At 42.3% G+C, this 25762-nt stretch overlaps 1 protein-coding gene across 5 annotated transcripts in view; it reads left to right on the top strand.

The window, feature by feature from the left end:
- The window catches only part of TRAPPC9 (trafficking protein particle complex subunit 9), an 839741-nt gene that overhangs the window by 333470 nt on the left and 480509 nt on the right, over positions 1 to 25762 (top strand). For all 5 annotated transcript variants that reach the window (XM_059723710.1, XM_006258702.4, XM_059723712.1 and 2 more), the window contains one exon: positions 9191 to 9301. In XM_059723710.1, the coding sequence (XP_059579693.1) occupies positions 9191 to 9301 (111 nt within the window). The remainder of the gene's footprint in view (positions 1 to 9190; positions 9302 to 25762) is intronic.

Below are 25762 nucleotides of genomic sequence, written 5' to 3' on the forward strand. Positions count from 1 at the left end.
CATTCTTTTTTGCTTTTACCTGCACTGCCCAAAAAGAGCATCTTCCTGACCTTCTTTCAGATGTCGTCTTGAATCTTGTTGGTGATTAACTTACATCCTTAACTAGCTCCTGCAATCAATACAATGAACCTTGGCCTAATAATAGTCTTATTTCCAGCACCCAATTGTTTGGGCCTTTGGAAGTCAGTTCCTTTAATAGTGTTAGTTTTTGTATAGCTAAACTTGTCTTGACAACTGTCATGGGATACAGGCGTTCCTCTGAGCATGCCCTTAGCTCCAACCAGGCTCCTTACCCCCTCCGCCGCATTTGGATTTTCTGTTCGTTTAATTTCAGTTCTTTGTTGTTGATCAGTTTTTAAGCTAAATTCTCATCAAGTCACTGACAGTAATATTGGCTAGCAACTTTCACAATGCTCACAGTTAGAAAATATCACCTAGCGAATTCAGTATTGTGATGAATGGAAAAAGAGATGCTGTGCAGGTTCCAGAAGGGTCGAGCAAGCTAGGCACCACCTCAGTGTTCTCCAACTGTTGTCAGTGTGCGACAATAGTTGATTGTAGCTACCGTCTACTCCCCCCACTTTGTTACCATCTATTCCCCTTCTCGTTCTCCTTTAGGCTTCTTCCTAGTTATGCATCGTGATTGTTTTCTCATTAGATATAAAAATAAAAAGAATCCAGAGATTGTCATGGCTTACTTTCTAGCTTTCCCAACCACTTACCGTTTTCATTTGCAGATTGAGGTTACAGCCTAGTGTTTCTGTTTTCGACAGAAGTCAGATGTTCATATAAATATTTTGAAGTTGCAACAGATGGAAAAATAAATGTAACAAAGTATCTAGAAATAATTCAATTCTTGGCATTTAGTTATTAGAGACATACTTGAATGCATATACATATATCAAAGCAGTAATTAATAAAATCTGAAGGAGGGATACTGGGATTGGGTAAATTAGAGAGCCAAAATCAACTAGAGAACAAAACCAGCTAAACCTGAGGTACCTGCCATGTTTGAAAAGCAAAAAAGTGCTGTTAAGGAGGACTTTGGAGGTGTAACTGTAGATCCCATTTAACCAGCTATAAAAACAGCAAAAAAGGCAGCCAATGAGGTATAAGGGTATTTTTAACCTCATTGTGATATGAATTCTTAAATATTAATTAATCCATGGAAGTTGATCCTGATCTGATTGTATTCAATGTAGGCAAAGAAGAGGTTCATAGTTAGACTTAATGTAATGTTATTGGAAAGAAGATATAGTATGTGACGAGACTTCTAACAGTGAGATCTGTGATCCTACAGAATACTCTTCCCAGGGCAGTTGTAGAAGCTTTATTTTCCAGGCATTTTAAACCTAAGGACAAAACACTAGTAGAAATCCACTCGAGAACAGTTCCGCACTCCTTAAGCTTTTTTGGAGCTGTGAAACAGCAGCCCCCCACCTCCAACTGGACTGAGGTGGCAGACCTAAGGGAGTGGAGTGGTGTTATGACACCAAGAAATAGAAAGAAAAAAAAAAGACTTTGTTTTATACCACATGCTAAAAAGGATTCTCGGATATAGATGCAACGTTCTGGGATATGGGAGGAGCAGTAAAAAACTGTGAGCAGACTGAGCAACATAGTTGGGAAAATTAGAAAATCCAGACTATATTTTTTGCCGGTGCCTGAAGAGTAAATTGCTCAAAATGATGTCAAAACAGACATTGCAATGTACATGAGTGAATTAAATAATACAGTGTTTATTGTGTTATATACTGAAAGACGAAACAAAAGAAAGGGACATAAAACCTGCAATAGGTGGTTATAATGTTTGAAAACACAAACCTTTAGGAGACTAGCTGTTCCTTGCTGTATCTATGTATCACCCTGATTGCTCATAGAAGAGAAAGGATTGCACATTTACTACTGAAATTCAGAGCCTGAAAAGTGGACGACTCTAAAACATACAATATAAATCTCAGACTTTTCAAATTCTATAGAATTTTCTGTTTCTCAATCTGGCTTTCTTCTAAAGAGAAATATTTATACAGTGCTCAATCTGATGGTTTCTTTTGCAGGTTTAAGACATCTTAATACCATAACATAATGCTCTCAAAACCAGGGTTGTAAATAATATTGTATTTACCTGAATTCAAAGACAACCTTGAATTTTAGATAACCTTCCCCCCCCCCCCCCAATAAATACATTTTACACATGGACAAATTGACAGTGTGTTGTTATTTTTCATGTAGAGAATCTAATTATTTATCCCCAACACCATTGCAGAGGAGCAAGCAGCATTGGGGGAAGAAGTGGGGGGAACATGGTAGGGCAGGCAGTGGGGGACACAGTAAAGGGGCAGGCAGTGAGAGACGGGCATTAGGGAGGCAGGTAGTAGGGGGGCCAGGAAAGGCAGGCAGTAGGGGAAGCAGGTAGCTATCCCACCTCTCCTTACCCTCCCTTGTGCTGGCCCCCCTGCAGCCTTGAGCCCTCTCCCTTTTCCCTCCCTTCTCTCTCCTCTGAAGCCTTTGCGTCCCTGACCCTCCCTTCCCTTCATCAGGGATTGAGCCCGCCAGTGCCTGAGCAAAGGTAAGTGGGGAGGGGAGGGGCAAGAGGCACAGACGGGCAGAAGCTGCAGCGTGGGGAGACAGAGAAAGGGTTGTGGGGACAGAAGCAGCAAAAGGGGAGGGGGAGATAGAGAAGGGGGTGGGAACCCAAGATTGCAGTGGGGAGGAGGTCAGGGTGCAGAGACGATGGGTGGGGGGGCAGGCAGCAGCTATGGCTCCAGCCGTAACCTGGGTTTGGGGCTGGAACTGGAGCCCCAGGGCTCTGTCTGTCCCCCCTCCCTTGTACTTTGTTTCAAGACAGGCTTCCTCCCGCTCCTCCCCCTCCCCCCATGTTAAACGTTAAAAAAACCTCAAAACACCTCAACTTGGACTTGAGTAAATACAGTAAATGAAGCCCACTAAAATTTTTTAGTTGGGAATTTTATCCTAAATTTCGGTTTGTATACATTCTGACCACGGAGGTCGAATAATTCTTAATACTTTTTTTATCAAAAATTGAATCTCACTTGGTAGCCTTGACTGTTTATTTTGCAACTTATCTCTTTTGTTACTCTTCCTAGCAATGAGCTGTGGTTCTCTGCTTGTTATATGCAGGTGTAGCTCTCCGTGTAAAGGAGCAGTACACCTCCTTGGAGGCCGACATCGGCTCCAAAGAAGAACAGCTTGAAACCCTCCGAGTCAAGCTGCAGGGGGTGGTGGGCATGGCGGGAGAGACCTAACTGTAGGTGTATGCTACAGCCCACCAAACCAGGGGGAGAAACTTGATCTAGAGTTCACCCGAGAACTGGCAGAGGCCACGCATGCACGGGACATGGTTGTTGTGGGCCACTTCAGTTATCCAGGCATCTTTTGGGAGGAACACTCGGCCAAGTCGGATCAGTTATGTTCCTTCCTGACCTGTACTGAAGAGCTGTTCCTGGCTTGGGTGGTGCATGAGCCAACCAGAGGTAACGCTCTCCTACACTTGGTTCTGGCCAAAGGAGGTGACCTTGGTGACACCGACCTTGAAACCATTATGTTCGCTGTCCATCACAAGGCAGACAAATCAGATAGCAGGGTTGAAGTTTTGGATTTCAGAAATGCAAATTTCAACAAGCTAAGTTTGCTACTAGGGATAGTGCTGCGGGACCAGGGACCCAAGGTGAAAGGAGTGCATGAAGAGCGGTCGTTCCTTACTGACACAACCCTTGAAGCACAAAGGAAGTCCATTCCCATGCAGAGGAAAGGTACCAGAAGGGCTGGGAAGCCCTCTTAGCTAAACAGGGAAATCACGGTCCTCCTAAGAAAGAAGAAAGAGGTGTACAAACAATGGCCCGCACTTGTAGGGAACAGGTAAGAAAGGCTAAGGCGGCGACTGAACTTAAATTAGCAATGGGAATCAAGGACAACAAGAACTCCTTCTTTAGGTACGTAGGGAACAGGAAGAAAACAAATGGGAGTGTAGGGCCATTGCTCAACAACTCAGGACAGCTAGTTACCAGCACTCAGGAGAAAACTGAACTACTTTGCTTCAGTATTTCACTGGACCAAAGGGAAAATCATCCCAGGTAGGGTACAGAATGAGCAGGGCAGGACTGACTCCCTTCCTACTATTGCCATAGAACTGGTGTGTGACCAATTAAAAAAATAAGACCTATGTAAAGCAGCAGGACTGGATGAACTCCATCTGAGACTGCTGAAGGAGCTGGCCGAAGTCATCGCGGAACCCCTGGAAAACACTTCCAAAACTTGTGGTGCTCCAGGGAGGTCCCTGAGGACTGGAAGACGGCCAATGTTGTGCCCATCTTCAAGAAGGGGAAGAGGGAGGACCTGGGTAACTATAGGCCAGTTAGCCTAACTTCTATCCCACGGAAAATCCTGGAAAAATTCATTAAGGAGTCTGTGCGATAGGCTTGCAGAAGGTAGGATTCTGGGTGACAGCCAGCATGGCTTTGTCACGGGCAGGTGGTAGTGACACATAGGGGGTGCCCCCCCGAGTGCGAGTGCTCTTGGCTTAGGTGACGGGCAGGGGAGACAGACGGAGTGCTGGTTTCCCCCCCACCACCCAAGAAGTGCAACTAGCACTTCCAGGCATGCCACCGGCAGTTCTGGGCTTGGCATCCGGCCATGGGGAGACCCTCCCCCCTGTCACTGACTTTGTTTTATTTTTTTAACATATTTAGAGTAGTGAAAGAAGTTAAAGGCACCGGGCTGTACAATGCTATACGTGTTTCTGTGCAGTTTGAACAATACCATATTACTTTATTAAACTAAGCAGTGTTTGTCAAACTTGGTTACAGTGTTGAGAAGTACTCACATTTATATGTTCATTTGTGATGGCTCTTACAACTTAAAAATAGCATCTAAATTTTATCATATTTTAACCTTGGTTGAAAGTATAATAATTCTTCAGTTAGTTCTCAGTTGCATCAGCCTTGAAAGTAGGGATGTGGGAAAGGAACTCTGCATAAGTTAAGCTATTTTTTGTATAATCTTTTACCCTGGAAAAGTATAATTTGTGCACTTAATATGCACTTAATATTCAGTGATCACTAGACCTCAGTAGAATTTTTAATAGAAACTTGTGAATAAAAAACAGCTGCATGTATTTAACTAGATTTTCAAATATACATGCAATAATGGACTGTCATTTTGCATGGGACCAGCATTTAGGGGGAGGGTCTGAACAAGCATATGTTTTAGCTGCTTTAAAAAAGGGAAACTGCTTGGGAACGTGCAGCAGCTGTTGTTCTGTGTTATGTCTGCGTGAGCCTCTAGCAATACATTTTAGTTAAATTGCCCTAACTTAGACCCTGTATGAAGCAGGATTAATGTTAAAGCGACTTTGTTACATAACAGCTTGGATTGGTACATTTGATATGGATGCAGCTGTTACATCTCTCTCTACCTGGGGAGGTAACACACACACTCGTGCATTTTCAGTGTTCTCCCGTGGATGAGTCTGGCCGTGGCCACAGCTCATTGTGGTTTGTTGTTGTACATTGTTCGGTATCATTCAAGTCGCAAGATCCTGTCGGGCATCCCTTCTGCTTTGTCACAAACTCACTCTATGATTTAATAGTTTTGTCTTCATCCTAATTTCTTTGAAATTTGTTACAATTTATTTTCTGTACTTAAAGCATCACTATTCACTTTGAAAGGCAGAAAAATGAGCGATTCTTTTGGCATGGTCTCTAACGTGTAAATGATTCTTTGATACAATGTAAAGTCTGTTTTTGAGGGACTCTTCGTTATCACTTGGGAAACCAGTGATTGTCCTTGGCAGTGGAGCTGTTGAGAACTCGTGTTCAAACGGCATGCACTGAATCTGCTCATTGGCAGCTTTGCTCTCATCTGCGTGTATACATAAGATGGTGCATTCATCAATGACCTCTTTTGTTTTTTGCTGTCACCTACTACTACAGAGAATGAGCAATACTTGTCATCTTGCCTTAGGACTAGACTGTCCCCTGAGAGTAGCTTTGAATTTTCTTATAGTTAGCTTAGAGTAATACAGAATAATAATATAGTGCAGTGAGGCCAGTGTGGTACAGAGGCTGGATCTGCTTTAAAAAAACTATGTTGAATGGCCCATGAGTCTCCCAGGGGCTAAGAATTCAGGGGTGGAGAGAGCAGGGGAAAGGCCCACTGCTGAAATCTGTTCTGGAGCTTCATTTAGGATGTGTGTCAGCAGGGGACGAGTGATGGCTGCACTATCCCCTGCACTGCTGCCAGTCAGCTGACCACCAATTCTGGATCTAGCCCGTGGGGAGACATGGGTTTGACACCCCTGATGTAATATAAATAGCTTTATTGCTATCCTGGGAGCCTTCACGATTGGTAGTTATACTGGAGAATGATGCCTGGACTTGTTGCTTTTTATGTCTTGGAGAGTGAACAGGTCTCTAACCCAAAATGAGATTTGTTACTCAAGGCCAAATCACTTTGATATGAACAAAACACTGAATCCAAGTGCATTGCTTAAGAGCACAAAGAGATGATCCGTCTCCTTCATTTCAGTTAGATTGACTCCATCACCTTGTATATCACGTCCCTTCCATTGACCTTCCATTAAGAAAACTCAGAATGAAAAGATTTACCATTATTTCAGCAAGCCCAGTATGACTTTCCAGCTATAAAGACCTTCTGTAGTAGCCAGAGAACCAACAGTTCGATGCCATCTGCAAACTTGCTGGGGGTTCACTCCGTCCCATCTTTGTTGATGAAGATATGGAACAAAATGTCCCAGGACAGACACCAGGGGCACTCCACTTGATGCAGGCTGCCAGTTAGACATCAAGCCATTGATTACTACCCTTTGTGTGTGACAATCCAGCCAGTTTTCTCTCCACCTTGCAGTACATTCATACAAACCAAACTTCATTAGGTTGCTTGCAAGAAAAGCCTTGCTAAAGTTAAGGTATATCGCATCCACTGCTCTCTCGCATTCACAGAGCCAGTCATTCCATCATAGGAGGCAATCAGGTTGATCAGGCAGAACTTGCTCTTGATGAATCCATGGTGCTGTTCTTCGTCATTTTTTTCTCCAAGTGCTTAGATATGGATTCCTTGAGGATCTGCTCCATGATTTTACCAGGGTCTGAAGTGAGATTGACTTGGTCTGTAGTTCCCTGGAGTCTCCTTCTTCCCTTTCTTAAAGATGAGCATTATGTTTGTCCTTTTACATTCAGCCAGGACCTCTCCCAATCACCATGGGTTTTCAAAGATGATGGCCAATGACTCTACAAACACATCAGCCAACTTGCTCAACACCCTCGGGTGCAACACGTCCAGTCCCATGGACTTGTACATGTCCAGCTTTTCTAAATAGTCCCTAACTGTTTTTTTCACCACTGTTGGCTGCTCATCTTCTCCCCAAACTGTGCTGCCTGGTGCAGCAGTCTGGGAGCTGACCGTGCCTGTGAAGACTGAGGTAAAAAAGGCATTGAGCACTTCAGCCTTTTCCGCTTCATCTGTCACTAGGTTCTCTCTCCCATTCACTAAGGGACCCACACTTTCCATGATCTTCCTTTTGTTGCTGTCATTAGTAGACACCCTTAAGGTGAACCATAAGGCAAAGAAAGCATTGCGAGTCCCTATCTCATATTCATGCCTAAGGCAGCCTTAAATTTTTATCTTTCTGCATGTATTTCCTCCCCGATGCTCTTTCTGAGATGCCATCCTCTGTTGAGGAAAGGCATAGATTTAGAATTGCTCTCCATTGCCCCGAGTGGGGGAGTTGTGCAGCAGTCTGTCCTTAACTAAAACGTGCCCACCCTTCAACGTGTAGGGCACCCTGCTTTTTTACTGTGCAAGTGGGAATGCGGGGAAAGGGAAGCTCAAAGGATGATTATGAGTAAGTAAAGTAAGTAATGATATATTACTTGGATGATTTCTTATATCAGGGATCTTCAGTTGGAACGAAATCTCTGAGCTGCTGAGGATACTCCAGACGCACAACAATCACCTTGACATAACACACAAATAGTTTCTTAATATTGCCACATTTCCTGGATATTGGTACTACTAAATGAACATTTAAATAAGTTAGATAGGCTTACAGGCCTATGTTTACAAGTTGCAAATTGTAAACTTCAGCATTACCTACAGCTAAATCTAAATCATAATGATACTTTGAAAAAATGCTCAAGTATTTCTTTATGGTTTTTTTTTTTATGGATGGTATTGTACTTCAGGAAATAGTAATAACATGTCATATAGCACTGAATATATATTTTGCATGTTGGCATCGGTTCCGATTCTCTCATTTTGTATAACATTGTCATCTTCAGTAAATGTTGATTGTGACAAGTTAGACACCAAAGAAAATATTCTTAGATTAAAACCTTGCCTGATGACATTAAAACTTACAGTGTAATACTGGTTCTTTTGTGCAGCTTGATTTGTATTATTCCTTGAGACGATGAGAGGCAACTGACATGTTCGCCAAGAAAGATTTTTGTAACGAAAGATTTCTAAGAATAAGTTTTGGCACAAAGGAGACTAGGTGATAAAGTGTAGGATTCTCTGCTGTGTTTGACCATTGGGGCTCAGCTCCCTTTTGCAAAGGAACAGAGAGAATCTTTCATGAAAGAGTCTTTTAGTAGTTGCTGTGATTAAAGTGTATTCTCGTTGTCACCTTTTGTACCTTATATACAACTCAAATATGGTATGGTGAGTTGCCCCTCTCTACTCAACCTGCACCTAAATTATTGTTTCTTTATTTTAATTTTAGTCTTAAAAAGATGCTGTCTGCTATCTTAATGTATAGTGAAGCCTGTCTTAACTGAAAGTTTAGAGAATTCACAAAAATCAGTTCTTAGCGTCTTTATTCTCTATTGAACACTTTAATAGAAATGGTGTCTTAACCAAGGTGGGGCTTTCTGTACTTCTGAGGAAATTTAGACATATTTTGACAAGAGCATATGCAGATTTGAAGTTTCATTCAACTCTTGTTTCAAGTGTGCATGCCCCTTTTTATCTTCAGTGGAATTTAAGCACATTTAATTCCCAATGGAAGATAATTAAAGTATTATTATAATTGAAATAGATGATAAGCCACTTATGTGTCTCATTAATTCCATAATGTAATATAGTAACTAATGCTCAATGTGTTACTAATATACTTACTATAATCTTCCTCTATTTTTCACTATTCAAACAGCACACGGCAATGCCACCTCCTCCTTGATGTTTTCAACTCAACAGAACACGAACTTGCTATTAGTGCTAGAAACAATGAAGACTTAGTTCTACATGCTGGCGAATGTCAGCGGTAAGTGCTTGAAGCATTAAAAAGTTCATACTGTGATTTTTATTCTCTCGGTGTTTTCATGTATCCCCGTTTTAAAATCTCTGTCTAGCTTCCAAGAACCTAATTTTCATTTGTTTGTTTCTCTGAAGAGGCTTGTTTGAGTCTCAAGAGTTTCTCGGTTTAATTTATTTTGGCTGCAGTTTTCTTCCAGCAAAATTTATTTTAGGATACCAGGTCATTGTTGTTTGTGCACTGCAGGATTGAGTGTCTTATGTTTTAGAAATAACATGGGGGTAAGTGTTTTATTAAAATACTTAGGGGTGAATATGACTAAAAATGGCAGGATTTGTACAGTTGTAATTATATACCTTTGATTCAGACAAGCAAAGTAGACTTAGAAAACTGCTCAAATTATAAATTTGCACGGTTAGGTAGAATTGCAGCAGTCGGCATGAATATTTTATCTCAAATTAATTTTTTATTCCAAGCTCTACCTTCTGTAGTGCCAAGAAATATCTTAGCTGAGTGGCAGGCTATGATAAATACTTTTTGCGGGGGGAAATGAGAAACCTAAATTTAAAAATTTCCTCCCGCAAAAAGGGAGGACTGATGCTTCCAAACATTAAATATCACTACCAAACTGTCTAACTTCAGAAATTTTGACTAACACCAGTTCACAGCGAGCACTGAGTAAAGATGGAGTGAACCTACTGTCCAACAGTCAAACTTAACATCGCCATGGCTAAAGAAATCTTCCAGGCCAAATTAAATATATAATCACTCCTTTATGAGAACAAGAATGAAAATCTGGGATGACAGATGTAAGAAGTTAAGCTCATACCCATTGCATTTAGTTCCTATACATAACAATATTGAATTTAATCCTAATAATTTATTTAGGGAGCTTTAATATGTAGGAATAGATTGACATCATACAGTTTGGACAGTTATTTCAAGAAAATATATTTAGATCTTTTGAAAAAACACAACATACTGCAGATAATATTAAAATCCTGTTTTTCCAATACCTGCAATTGAGACCCTTTTCAACACGCTTCCAAAGAAAGTTAAATCTCAGTAGAAACCTGAGAAAATATTGGTCACACAGTTGAAACAACACACTGGCCTATTGTCTGTGTTACAAAAAGCAATTTTAAATAGCCATGTGAAGGAAAAAAGCCTTATGACAAAGTGGGCTCCTGACGTTGTGTCGGAAATTGGTGTTGAAGAATTGGAGACCGTCTGGCACAATGGTCCTCGTACTTGCAAGATAATAACAGAAAAGTATTTTAAAATCCTGTATCAGTGGTATTAACACCCCACTTAACATTAAATGCATTTATGGTATAGGAACAGGCAGATGTTGGAGGGACTGTGGTCACCTGGGAGGATTCTGTCCTATGTGGTAGACACGGTCCAGAATTAAGCTGTTCTGGAAGAAACTTGAAAACATGATGAGGGAAATAACTGGATGCCAAGTATCACGTAACATCTTGGTGTTCTTTTTTTTAACCTTCCTGTGAACTTAGCACATAAGCGCCACAGGAATTGATCACTCATCTTCCAGCGGTTGCAAAAAAGCCTGGAAGAGAAGTTTACACCCCTACAATCTCTGACTGACTTAAAATTTGGGAAGTTTTACCCCCTCCCCATTACAACAATAGCTTATTAATGGAAGTGTTGCCCCATCAAATCAGTGTTGTGCAAGAGAGAAGGCAAGAAGAAGTTTACTTGGAAATCTGGTGGAAATTTTTGGAATCTGTAAAAAAAGAAGAAGCTGTTTCTCCCTGGTTGCAGCACTTTGCGCTTGTCTTTGTTAAACTGCATCCTATTCTTTTCTGCCCACTTTTCCAACCTATCCAGGTCCGCCTGGATTCAAACCTTTCCCACTAGTGTGTTTACTGTACCCCATAATTTCATGTCATCTGCGAATGTGGACAGAGTGCTCTCCATGCCCTCAACCCCTCAGGATTGTAGTAGTGCTGTTTGTAGGAGATTTTTATTTGCCTTTGTGTGTATTTTGAGGGATTGGATGCATCTCGGAGTATTGGCTGCCTTATTTTATAATTGGGATCAGTTAATCAAGTTAAAAAAAAAGAAAAGAAATGGCAGGCACCTGCTAAGTTGATATTTGCCTAGAAATTTCATAATAGTTCCTTTAACACATTCTAAACGCGTCTTATTTTGATGTTGTAACCTTAGTTCTTTTACTCAAAGGAGATTGAATTCACTGTGAACATAATTCTTCAACAATTTAGAATAGTCCTTTATTCAATTCACTTCTACCATTATAACAATTCTGATAAAAAGAGGAAAAGAGAAAAGAAAAGGAAATGGAAACAAAGAAATAAAAAGCAGGGAAAATTACTGTATATTAACTCCAGCAGTCTGCTTCCTTCCTTTATCTCCCCCCGGCCAAGCAAGAGCTGCTTTAGTTGTTTCTCTACCTTTCCTGAACCTTTTTTTTTTTGATAGCTGGTTACTACCTTCCTTGCAAGTGGAAAGTGCACAGCATAAACAAAGTGTTAAAACCACCCATGTATCTTCACTTAAAGCCTGTTGAAGACCTCATTTCTTCTGTGGCACTTACAAGAAGTGAGCCTTTGTTATTAGAGAAAATTGGTGTTATGTTGCCAAACTATTTAACAAGAATTGAAAAAGTGTAGAAATAAACTGAGTGAGAAATAACAAAAGTTAAGCTGTGTTAAACCTTGATGAATGATATTAAAATAAGTATCAATACATTCTTCAACTATACAAATAAAAATAGAAAAAGGAAAACATTGGGGTCCCATGGTGTAGCAATTAAGGATATTTAAGTATGGTCTGAAAATAATACCTGACCTGGTTGTCAATAAAGAGGATGCTACTGAACACTAGTGAAAAGGCAAAATGCATAATGGGAATGAAAGTGTGGAAATGGAAATAATCATAACTGAGGTGAGATGCAAAGAGCTTACTGCATTCATTAAGGAGGATGAGATGATCTTCATCCCCCAATTCTGAAAGAACCGACGTGAAATTGTAGGTTTGGTAGCCAGTACTTCAATAAAGTTATTAAGTTGGGAGCAATGCTATATGATTGCAGAATAGCAAATATAGCCGTTACATTTAAGAAGGTGGGGTAGGGGGAATCATGCTGGCTAATAGAAGCCTGTTAACCTTATTTTGATACTGTGCACAGATTTAGAACAAATGTCAAAAGGAGACTAATGAGAACATGGAGGTGGATGGAAAATAGGATAAAATGCAGTATGGAGTTTCCAAAGGTAGCTGATATCTGTTAACTAATTTTTAGCCAAAAAAAAGCAATAGATATAATGTGTCCAGAATTCTGGCAAGCATCAGCTCTGGTACCACATGAGAAATGATTAGTGAAGCTGGAGAAGATGTTGATGGATTGTAAGGTAGTTAGCGGATTATAAAATAACGAAGAAGCTGACTAATGAATAGTGTTTAAAAGGGAACTATTAGGCTGGAAGGGAGGTTACTAGTGGAGTTCCTCAAGCATAGTTTTTGGACCTATCTTCAATAGTGACCTTGACACTAAAAGTGGGAGCGTACTGATGAAATTTCCTGAAGATACAGAGATGTCAGTGCAGAGGAGGATTAAAATGTCATACAAAACGAAACGTATGATTTTGGGGACTGGTTTAATAGAAATGAAATGAAAGTCAATAGTACAGAACATAAGGTCATGCACTTGGAAGCTAATAGCAAGACTTCAGCTGTAAGCAAGACGTGGAGCTCATCAAATGGAACTCATCAGATGGAAATGAGGTGCGGTGAAGAACGACATGGATGTGTACTAGTTGATCAGAGGCTGACTCTGAACTGCAGGTGTGATGAAACTGTGAAAAAAAAAGTCAACAGCATATTGGGTTGTATTAACATGAGCATCTCTTGCAAATCAAGGCAAGTGATTTCTCGCTCTATTAAGCACTGGTGTGGCCTCAGCTGGACTACTGTGTTCAGTTTTGGGTCCCACACTTCAAGGAAGAGATGACTAGGGCAGAAAAGCCCAGTAGAGAATGAAAAAAATGATTAGAGGCTTGGGAAATAAGACTTATGATGATAGGCTTAAAGAACGAAGACTGTTTAGTCTGGAAAAGAGAATGCAGGGGGTGATTTGATAACTATCTTCAAATACCTGAAGGGCAATTATGAAGACTCAATTATAGAGAAGTAAGACTGGAAGGGACTCTAACAAATCATCTAGTCCAACTGGGGATTGAACCCGCAACTTCGGTGTTATTAGCAGGGATCCGGGTTTTCTGTTTCCCACGGCAAAACGGAGTAAAACATTGATTTTCCCCTTTACCGGAGGAAACTGCAGATTTCTCATTGCAACATCAAAACCCGCAGATTTTGCAGTTTTGCTAAGAGCCCTCTGCAGGCTGGCAGAGCTCCAGCCTGCAGGGGGCTGGGAGGGAGCAGGAGGTTCAAGGTTCCCTCTTAAGGTGCACGCATGTGCGGCTGCGCACAACTGAAAGTGTGACCGCGCACAGCCTTTTCAAAGCCGTGCACCAGGAGAGGAGCTGAAGGTCAGCCCCTAGGCGAGGTGGGGGCGGGAGCCTGACACGGGCTTTGCTGGCTCCAGGGAACTGCTCCGCTCCCCCGCATCAGGGCCGGGGAGCGCAGCACTTCCCCAGAGCCAGCGGAGCCCGCACCAGCCCCCCGCCCCGGCCTCCATCCCTGCCTTGCCTCACCTTGGGGAGGAGCAGCTGCCTGCCTTGAGTGAGGCTCTGCCGGCTCCGGGACACTGCTCCGCTTCCCTGCATCGCCTCGGGAAGCGAGGAGGCACGTGGCATCAGGGCCAGGGAGCGGAGCAGTGTCCTGGAGCCGGCAAAGCCTCACTCGGGACAGGCAGCCCCTTCTCCCCGAGGTGAGGCAAGGCAAGGATGGAGCCTGGGGCGGGGGGCTGGTGCAGGCTCTGCCGGCTCCAGGGAAGTGCTGCACTCCCTGGCCCTGATGCGGGGGAGCGGAGCAGTCCCCCAAAGCCCGCTCCAGCCTCTGGCCCCAGCCCCCTTCGGTAAGCGTCCCATGCCGGACCGAGGCGGTGTGCTCATGGACCACTGCTCCTTAGAGGGAACATTGAGGAGGAGGGCAGTCAAGCAGGCGTGCCATGTGCATGTATATGCATATGGCTGCCAGGAAGCCTGGAGAGCAGCTCCTGCAGGTAAGTGGGAGCGCTGTGGGACTGAGCAGGGCTGGGGCTAGGTCTGCTGCCCACCCAGGGGGTGTGTGGCCACAGGGCCCCAGGGGGGAGCAGGATGGGGCCATGGGCAGCTTGTCCGGGGCAGGGTGGAGGGTGGGGCTGGCTCCCTGCTGTTGCACGCACTCTCAGGGGCAGGGGGGACCCATACCCCCCAGATCTGTGCACAATGTGGGGGCAGGCGTGGGTTGCCCACTGCGGATTTGGGCTCCGGCCCTGCTACCCTCCCCTGGGGCCTCCACAGCCCGGTGGGTGCAACCCAACGCGGCAGGTCAGAGCGGGGCTGCATAGGAAAGCTGCTTGCTGCTGTGAGTTCTGCCCTGCCCTGGTGACGTGTCCCCTGTGTACACAACCCTGCACCGCTACCCCTGGGCTGGCAGGGAACACCTTGCCAGGGCAGCGTGGAGCTTGCAGTGGCAAGCAGCTTTTCTGCATGGCCCCACTGTTGCACCCACCAGGCTCTGGAGGCTTTTTGGGGAGGGTATCAGGGTGGGAGCCCAAGTCTGCAGTGGGCAACCCATGCCTGCCCCTGCCTTGTGCACAAATCTGGGGGCCATGGGTTCCCATAGCCCCCCAAGAGTGTGCACAGCCACAGGGTGCCAACCCCCCCTCCCACCCCCCCCAAGCTTGCAGCAGGAGGGAGCTGGGCTCTGCTCTGCTGCAGCAGCCTCCACCTCCTGTCAGGGGCAGGGGCCTGTGGACCTAGGTCCCTGACCCATAGCCCTCACAGCTGGGGCCCCCTTTGGCAAGGATAGGGGGGCAGGGGGCTGTGGGTGGGGGCCGAGGGGCACCAGCAGGGCTGGGGAGGCTGTGGGGAAGGAGTGAAGGGCATTGGGGGGGTGGGGTGGGGAGCCTTTCATTTTAATCTTGGATTTTGGTTTTATCAGAGATGTTTGAACAAGTGACTCCTTTTATTTTTAACTTGGTTTTAATAATCTCAGTTTAAATATCCTGAAATCATTATCTTGTACCAGGTGTAAACCTTTCCAAGCAATGTACTGCCCTAGATGGGTCTAATAGGTCTGACAGTATCTAATAGCGTCATTTATCAAGGAAGAACACCATAGCCTATTTCACTCTTCAGATCTTGGTAGTGTAGGCTCCTTTCAGTAAAAAATTATTTTGGTTTTATCACAACATATCTGGGTGCTGTAATCTGAGTTAGAAATTACATTTACCAATATGTATGTTCTATATTAATTTATCTTCTCTTTTGCAAGAAGGACAAGAACTTTAGCATTACGTATGTAGTTCCTACCATTCTTCCATGATTGTACATAATGGAAAAATGATCAAGCCTCTTTCACCAAAAAGACTGACACTACCAGTTAGAGGTGATTATGTAAACGGCCAAAACTGGTACTGTTCTTGGAGAGCGTTTTAGAGCCTTTACTCGTTTGAATGAATTAAGTCAACCATTGCGAGTATTGAGTTGTACTGGATTCTCCCATGCCTTTCTTTCCTCATCCTCTGCAGTGGTCTTCATTAGTATCTTATTAACGGTTGAAAAGTGTTACCCTATGATCTATTTCTGCTTCCTTTATTTCTTTCTCCATTTTTGATATTTTCTTAATTTCTTTTGTCCTCCTTAATACCTTAGATGTTCCCTTTTCCTTTTTAACTCTAGCCTTCTTAACTTCTTGCTCTTCCCTCCTTGGTCACTCTTACCTTCAACCCCACACCCGTGCTAGTTGCTTTCTCCAGGTTTCTGTCGCATATGGCAGTAGTGATCATTACTAGCAGTTACAAAATATTGATTCATGAGACGACAGCATGTTCTTTTTTTTTTTAGTTGTATGTGGAAGGGGAACATATGTGGCTTGCAAACCTTTTATATCCCATTGCCTTTGTCTTTAAGGAATGACCAACTGTTCGGTGACGGCTAGTTGTCATACCCTTTAAATATTTGTGGATGAGGGGCCGGGCACTGTCGGCGTGAGAATTCACCTTGTATTCCCCTCCTCGAGAGCTGTGGGATTCAGGGTGCTCCTTTGTGAGTCTGGGCACACTCCGAATTGTGTGTGCACTGATCCGTCTCAACAGTGAAAGGGAAGTTTTTCTGATCGCCAGATCATTTGGGAGAAAGGCTTGGGTTCAATGGGAGAAGAGTCTTGACTTTGAATTTCAGTTGGAAATGTAACAGGAAAGTTAGACGCAAAATCTACAACCCAGAAACTAATTTCTCAGCTCAATACATGCATTGAAATTTCTTGTTTGGGTCACTGAAGACACATGAGGGTTTTACTTATTTAATAGATTTATAGATACATTTTTCTAGTGAAGCTCTGATTTAGATTGAGTGAAGTATAGAAGACTGCTGGCTTAAGTTAGTTCAAATACGTTCAGTGCACTATATTAAGGTGTATGTATATTTTGTTAAATGGATCCACTGCATGTGGTCAGAGGAGCACTTTTGCAGTGGTTATCTCATTGGCTTTAAATACCTTTGCTAGTTTAATGGAGCTTTCCATCTATAAAGCTCTTTGTTCAGTGGATTCTGACTTTTAATATAATTAAAGTGTAAGTGTTTCAATTGATGTGTTTATATGAATAATCCACATAATCTTTCTTTTTCCCTGCTAATGATGCTTAGCTGTTACATTCAGTTTTTCATTGTGAAAGGTAAAACTCGATTGTGTCGATTGAGGGACTATCATGCAAGAGTTTAAAAATGTTACGAGTCAGTCAATAGTAACTCGACCTGTTTGTCACAGAGATTTGGTATTTTTCTGCCACTTTTTAAATGGCACAATATAACAGACCAAGCTCTGGAAAGAAACTGTGTTATGTACATTAGCAAAAATAATGTATTGCCCACAGCAGTGATTTTAATTTATTGAAAACCTTAGGTATGGTAATTATTGTGTTTCTTACTTGATTATCAGACCATTAAAATTAAATTTCATGACAACCCTCATTTATGCGTAAATCACTTCATAATTTATGGTAATAGATGTTATCTCATTATATGCCTCAAGATATCTGGTTTTGTACAGCATGCCATGCATTGCCTTTGTATTTGCATTCTGCGCACAACATGCCTGGCATTCAAAAATCCCAAACATCATAATCAGTGGAAGATTTATCCAGTTTGCTGTGAGCAGACCAACCCTGTCATCTGTCTTTGTGGTGCACCACAACCGAGTTTTGAAAATGCTTCATGCATATGAGATGAACGAGGATTGCAGCAAGTTGCTGTAGCCATTTAAGATTTTGTTTCAGTAAATGAACGGCAATAAGGAGATTTAAATCATTATGTCGTTGATTAGGCGACATCTTCCCATGTAAAACGTTGTTCCATGTTTAAGGCCATTAATATTTGAATCTGCATATACAGACTGCTAAATATTTCACCTGTAGCTGAATTGCCTTTCCTTTCAAAAGGTATTTTTGCACACCGATTCAGTCTTGCTTTCAGAGTAAAAGAACCCTTGAGTGAAAGCTGAGCTGAAGACGGGATCATTTGTGGGATCTGTGTACGCCACATGAATTCCAGTTTGATTTTGTGAACTCTCTCTATCCTTCCGCGTTACAACTATCTCTAACTCTGTTCCATGTCATGTTAAACACAGGTGAGCAGTCCTGGCATATCTGACCAGTCCATGAATAGGTTGATTGTTAGGTTTTTGATCTTAGCTGGATAGAAGAAAAGAGTAACTACATCCTGCACAAACCCACTTTTTTAGCCTTTTTCCAGGGGGTTAGAGTTTGAAGGAGTGAAATTTCCCCAGAAGCAGGGAAAAGAGATGAGGTGTTAACTCTAATCCGGAGAGGCTACACAGCAGGAGAGATTCAGCAGAGCGACTCGGGAACAAGTAAGGGGAAAAGAGAGGAGTGAAAGGGCACACGTTCCTAGTAGATTTGTTCCTTTTAACTGTGGGAGCGTACGAGGATGAAAGAAACTGCCTCCAAGGGGGAGGAGACCCCCTGTGATTCAGAAAGGATTTTTGATTTAGGCCAAAAAATCCTTGAGTAGTGAGGAAGCAGAGGTTTGCTTGAAGAGATTGAACTGTAAGCAAGAGCATCTCCAAGATGAGGATTAAGTCAGTGTGTGCTTAAACAACTGGCATATCCATAGAGAGTTGGCGCAAGTCTTTGGAGGCTGTAGCATTCAGGCCACGTGATGCCACTCGTGAGAAGGTGCAACAGCCAAATAGATTGTGCCCTAACAGTGTGTTAGAGGCAGAGGAAAAAGCAAGTGGTGGGGTCTGCTCAGACTCAAAGTTTTGAGCCTAGAGGCCCAGTAGCAGGAGTTTACCAGTCTCTTGGCAGGGGTATAAAAGCTTACGTGGTTTGTAAAAACAGAAGAAAAGAAACTGGGGAGAATTTGGAGTTAGCTTACAGTATGTAATGGAAACATTTGACCCTATCCCTCTAAATAGGGAATGGGGGGGGGGGGGGGGGGAGGGGTTAACGTTTTCAAAAGCATCACATGCCTGTTAAATATTATAGGCAAAGCTGATAGCCGTGCTTCTTGTTACGTTTGTCTGACACTTCTCATTATAGAACCTTTATTTCTGTGGCTTATAGCATTGCCAGACTTTCAATAGATTGGGCTAAAATGTTAGGTTGGATGTTTGGCTCAAACTGAAATACATTTTGATATAGTCAGTTAAAATTGTTCTTAACTTCAGTCCTAGAAGAAGCATGTTGCTTTGTCCTGATTTTTTTTTTCTTATTTTAAAATGGTGGCCCATATTTTAGAAAGCTATAATACTTTGGAGCAGGAAGTTAAAAATTCTTGAGTGGGGGCGCAGGGAAGAAGGACCGATTTGGCAAGGAGACTGGGACCCAATGGAGAATGGGAGGTTGAGCATAGGGGACTGACCTGCTCAGGGACAAATTGGTACACGAAGTGAGGGGAGACAAGTCTAATGAGAAACTGATAGTCAGGAAAATTGGCCTGGGCCAGGAGGGGGAGACAGAAAGACGGTTAGACGTGCGAGGAAAGAGACAAGGGCTACGAACACATGGGGGAAGACTAGAGGGTGACAGGAGGCTTGGGGGGAGAGAAGTTGGGCAAGACACGGAAGAGGGGGATTGAGCCTGACTGGGCAAAGAGCCCGGAAGAAGAAGAAAGGAAGACTGAGCAAAGAAATCCCAACGATGTACTGGAAGTTGAGACAATTCCAGACTGAGCAAACAGCTATTTCTGTGGGCCGTCCTTGAGCAGCAATCTCCGTGTAAATAAGGAAGTGGACGGTGCCACTTCTGGGTAGTGAATAAGATATATGAAGTTTTTATAGAATTACTCACCATTATTCTCTACGCTGTCAAGCATAGACTCATAAGTCTGCAAGGGACCTTCAGGGTCATGTATGCCAACTCCCTTCACGAATGCAGAAATGAATCATCCCTGACCGTTGCTAATCCAGCCTTCTCTTGAAAATGTTCAGGGAGGGACAATTTCCCTGGGAGGTCTATTCTACTGCCGTACTGGGCTAGCACTAAGGACGTTTGTCCTGACATGTACTTTACTGCAATTTAAAGCCATTGCCATCTTGTCCTGCCTTCTGTAGCAAAGGAGAGCAGTCATTCTCCTGCCTCTTTATGGCACCTTTTGAAATATTTAAAAACTGCTACCATGTCCTGCCATTTCCCCAATCCCCCCTTAATCTCCTTTTCTATAAGCATACCTGTCTCTAACCTTTCCTTGTGTGGCTTGCCTTCGAACCCCTTTATTGTTTTTGTTGCTCGCCTCAGGGTCCTTAAAGTGTAAATGTCAACTTAAACAGTAAACTTTAATATAGCTGTAAATTGTAAATAACTTTGAATTAATAGAATTGTTGGGATTCTGTTCAGACAACAGTGATGGGTATTTTTAAGTGATTTTTTTTTCAATCCACACAGTGGTAGTTTGGAAAAAAATGTGGGATACTGGAAGTTTCATCATGTATTTCAGACCAATCGATGAAGCTAATGATCATCCTGAGTATCATCTCTCTTAATTTGGTGGCTTTCTTTTGTCCTTACAAAGTAAAGAGTATGTTGTGTTTTTAATTAAGGCTAATGGCTGCTCCTTTATTTATTTATATACATTGATTAATTGAAGTATAAAGTCTATGAATATTTGATTAGGTGCATAATTGCTTGTATGTCTTATTTGTGGAAGTGACATTATGCTGGAAACTAGCTGCATGATCTGCTGAATTCTTGATACCTTTGTTCTTTAATGTTGTTAATAACTAATTTGTACTTAATTGCCCAACACGTGCAATGTAGAAAACTTTCTGTTAAATTTGCATGGGGTTGCTATAGCAGAAGGCGGCATGTGAAACTCTAGTTTCTTATGCACGTGTTCTAAAAAGAGATGTATGGTATAAACATGATCTTCCCTTAAAATTGCAATAATTTTTGTAATTCTTTTCCAGCTCCCAAATCATAATTTAGTCCTTCTGTTTAAATTTATTGGCAAAGTTCGAGTATATCACAGTTATTGCTTCTCTGACTGTCAGGATGTTAATTTCTGTTATAGTTTATCATAGGGTATAATTACTGTACAAGAAAATCATTATCTTTCTTTAGATTAAAGTTATATTTTATCTCTATTAAGGCAGAGCTACAACAGAATAAATCCTTTATCCGTGTTTCAAAGTGGATTGAAATATCACAGTGATATATCCCTTGGTTTCCTTTGTTCTCTGTTGCTAATTCCATGGTAGGCTGGAAATTCTGTGGCAGCTTTAAAGTAAATTAAAGAAAATTGAAGGTTTTATTGAAGTAAACATGGAAATAACTTCAAATCCTTATTTCAGTATTTTTTTTATGGTTAATGGCATTTTCCTGTTGTAATGCTTACTAATTTACACAACTCTAATTCAATTTTAATACACTGCATAATTGTCATGGATAACTCGACCACACAGAATTTGTGGGCTGAAACCTGCACCTTGATGATGGGTGGGTGGATGGAGTTAGTGAGCACTGTTAAGACCAATACTGGAGTCCATTTCTGGTGTTTGCATTGTAAGAAGTACATTGAAAAAATAGTGAGTGTGCGGAAAAAGAACCAGAAAATGACGTGGGCTGGAGGAATTTCTTTACAACAATAGATATTCTGGCAGGGCTGGGTTGAGGCAGCTTAGGCCTGAGTGTATGAACATTAGGATCAAGCTGCTTCTGCCACTTCTTCCTGCCTCTTGGCGGTTTGGGAAGAGCCCTCTTTGCTGGAGCGCGCAACTGCTGCGTGTCATGGGCAGAGCCCCCTGCTTCCAAATGCTGCCAAAGCCACAGCTGCATGAGCCAAATCCAGGCTGTAAATGGCCACCTCCTGGATTAGTACATCCAGAGGTGATCAATGAGTGACTTAATTTCAGTAGGGAGGCAATTGTTGGGTACTACAGGACTCTTCAGTCTTGGAACAGGTGGTGTAATAGGAATCAGTGGCAGGTAGTTGAAATGAGAAGAATTCAAATTGGAAATTTAAGTGCAAATTTTTAACAGTGAGGATGATTAACTGCTGCAGCAGCCTGTCCACGGCAGCGGTGGATTTGCTGCCATCTGATATCTTTAGATCAGAACCAGATGTCTTTCTGGGAGATGTGCTTTAGTTGCATACAGATTCTTGAGCTAAATGCAGGGCTAACTGAACATTTTAAAGGCATGTACGAAACATGCAGCAGGTCAGATTAGATGTTGAAATGGTTGCGGCCCCCTGACACACACAATCGAAATTCATAAGGTGTTAAATGGGAAGGAGGGACAATGGGAGGTAGTTTGGGTTTTTGTCATTAGAAAGTGTTTGTGCATTGGGGACCGAGAACGGTGAGGTTGCGACTCATCTTTTCACTCTGATTGGAGGGCCAGATGTGATTTAAGATGTTTGGTGTTTTCCTTACGTAGGCATCGGTTGCCTGATGGCTCCCATCCTAAACAACAGCTACTGTTGTATCCACCTATAAGCATCAGAAGCCGTATGATTCTCACAAAGTTCAGTGGTGAGATAGTTGACATTAGTGATGTATAGACTGTCACGATTACATTTTGTTTTTACGTTTAGCCCCCAGTTTAACTGAACGAAACCAGTCTTAATTACAGCTTAATATCTTTCTGTTGCTTTTTGGCTCTGTGCAGACTCAGGAAGGCAATACTCTTTAGTTTACATTCATTTTTAGGATGGTTTCTTTGCACCCAAAGGAGCAATGAAAACAAAATTTATAAAGGAAAGGTCATAGTTTGGAGCAAAATTTAGGAACAGTACCAACATTTTGCAGTCATTTCCCCTGCTATGGGCCCCAGTGATAAAAGCTGAAAATCATCTGCAGTGAAATGTAACCATTAAAAACAGGTTTCTACCACTACATGAGTACCAGGTTCTGGTGATTTCTGTAGAGAGCCCTCTTTCACATTGTGCCTGGATATTGCTATGAAAAAAAGGGCTTAAGGCAGGATTTTTAAATATTAATGTGTGTTAGCTAGTTGTCAGCTAAAAGCATGACGATGGAAATGTCTTTTTTTCTTTTCAGGACCTTTTTATGAAGAACTGATAAATCCTTTGTTTAGTTGTTTTGTTTGAATGACCCTGGTTTTCTGTTGGTGTGTTTGAGTGGAGGCGATTCAAAGACAAGTACTCTACTGTGCAGTCTAACAAATACGTGTCAGTTTTATGGTTGATTTCAGATGAATAAATCACAAATGCTCACTTATAGATCTACTAAATTATAAAACCACCCCCTGTGAATAAATGAAGAAAACTGAATTTTCTTCTATGTGCTTAATAAGAAAAATCAATTAGTGCAATAAAAATGATACCAAGAAATACTCTCATTTTTCATGAACCATAATACCAATATTGTAGTGAGAATAAATGGATTAGGTAGCTGTTCACATATACTTTTCTAACAAATCTTATAAAAGCATTTGTGGCTGGATCCTACCAGTTGTGTTAGGTGTAAACGGGTGCATGATTTTGATCCTATTTCACCTGGCTCAAATCCCTGTTAATGCAAGTAGTGGGTCCTGCATCCATTTACTGCTTTCTGCAACTTGCCCATACAACTATGATGATCATAGAAATCATAGAAATTGAGGGCTGGAAGGACCTCAAAAGACTGAGTCCCACCCCCGGCTCTGGACAGGAATACTGCTGAAATCAAATGGTCCCATGAATGATGGTGCATTAACATTTTCCAGGGTCCTACATAGGACATAATAGGATCACATTTAGGTTCCTGACGGACATTAAAATAAAGGCATGATGGGATCTGATGTGGAATCCCAACAATTCACTTCCTGCTATTCCACGTGTGCATGGCAGGGGGCATGACTGTGGGATCCTACATCAGATCTCATGGTGCCATAGAGTTGGTGCAGGGGGAGCCTGATCCTGGGCTCCTTTGCACCGGCAAGTAGCAAGCTTGGTTCCCAGCAGGGGGATCCCACAGGAGTCTTGAAAGGCTACCATGTGCTCCAGAGCCTGAAAGGCTATCATGTGCTTCAGAGTCTGAACCTGGCCACAGGTTCAATTAAAAGTGTGACAAGAACAAGCTACAAATAGCGATGTAAAGATCATTTTAAAAATGGCTTGTTTAACCTCTTCTAATTATATTGGCTAAATGGTTAACCGATAACACGTACCTAGTCCTGGCTGTGGGGTGCAGAGTCCTGGGCCAGCGCCTGTCCCTCCCCACCCTGCTGCTGGGACCTGGTCCCCCAAGCCTTTAATTGCGTCCTAAGTGTAATGTCTGTCAGGGGCTTTAGATGTCTTTTCATTTTCTGCTGAAAGAATGATGGAAAGGGTTGTGCTAGGTCACTGATGGTACAGACAGACATAACAATTGTTGCTGTGTCAAAAGGTGCTAATGTAAACTCTTATGAAGTAACTGTAACATTTGGTACACCTGAAACAGTCGCACATTTATTTTTAAAGGGCACAGAAATGATAGCATCTTTCTGGGATTCTTGAGTCATTTGCTTAAATACCAGTTTCTTTGTTGAGTGAGAACATCTTGATTCACAATAGCAAGGAACAGTACTAATAAAAAAAGGATTTTTGGAAGGAATAGAAACCTCCATACTTTCGGGGCATGAAGACTCAGAAAATTCTTTCTATCTTGGGGGCATGTCTTCCCATAACTGCCTACTCCACCTTTTTCTAAAGTGTCTTGTCCTGGCTGGTCTGAGAACCACGATACTGGAGTAGATGAGCCATTGGTCTGATCAGGTGTAGGCCTTCCCATATTCTTGAAAATCCAGTGTTGAACCCAAGCGGTGCATGCTTCAGATTCACAGGTAAGCTCTAGAGCAAGTAAGTTTGCAGTGCGAAATAGAAATTAGTGATTTATAGAAACAGAGATGGGAATGAAGGTCACAGGTTATTGGTCCTCCACTGAGAATGTTATACTCATTCATATGCTTAGTTTTATAAAGAAAGAAGAAGAGTTCGTGTTGAGTTTGCAAATTTTTTTTTATAAAACAAAACCCTTGGTAGTCATTTAAAGATGTTTCTGTCTACTTTCTCCTCCTAATGGATTTCCCCATGTTGTAAGAAGGAAAGCAGACAGTTTTCATCAACATTGTTTCTTCTACCATTGTTTGTCAGTAATTATGCGAGGGGGAAACTCTTTTAGTTGTAATTTATCTTTCTCCTTGAACCCACTCAGTATTCAGCACAGCTTAGATCCTTTATTGGTTGGTGTCTGTCTCTTAACTCTCTGTTTTTTTAAGCAGCTGTATTGTTGGCATTTTTTTCTTTTTGTATTTTTAAGAATCCTGTTAACGAAGCAGAAGTTAGAAGCTTGTTTATGTAAATGAACCTGGGGTAGACGAATGCTAGTTAGAGAAATGCCAGATGGATGAGCTCAGACAGCCAAAGAGATTCATGTCTGCAACCTTTCTGTACTAATGTGGTTGCGGACATGGGCCAAAATGCTTAAAAGCACCCTTTGCAGTACAGTCTGGAGCCAAGTTGCGCAAAATATATCACAGAGATTTATCCATGTTTCTTCTCCGTCTGGGTCTTTGACAGTGTCAGACTTAAGTCTTCCCAAAGCCCACCTGCCTTTTGCTGCCTTTGATATCAGTCACTGGCATCTTAGTTCTTCCTATAGTGGGGCATTCTCCCCTGCCTTATAAGAGTCCCATCCTCCTTTCTTCCCATTTGTGGCTGACATTCACTGCAACTGACCTAGCCATCAGTACTGGTTTCGGTTCCTTACTCCTCACCTTTCAATCCAAATGCATGCTCCCTGCCCCAAAAGCCCCAATGCTGCTTGATCCTTTGTCAGTCCTCCGACATTTCACACTCTGTTTCCTTCCCACCCTTTTGT

The sequence above is a fragment of the Alligator mississippiensis genome, chromosome 3, assembly GCF_030867095.1.
Source record: "Alligator mississippiensis isolate rAllMis1 chromosome 3, rAllMis1, whole genome shotgun sequence".
Classification (NCBI taxonomy): domain Eukaryota; kingdom Metazoa; phylum Chordata; order Crocodylia; family Alligatoridae; genus Alligator; species Alligator mississippiensis.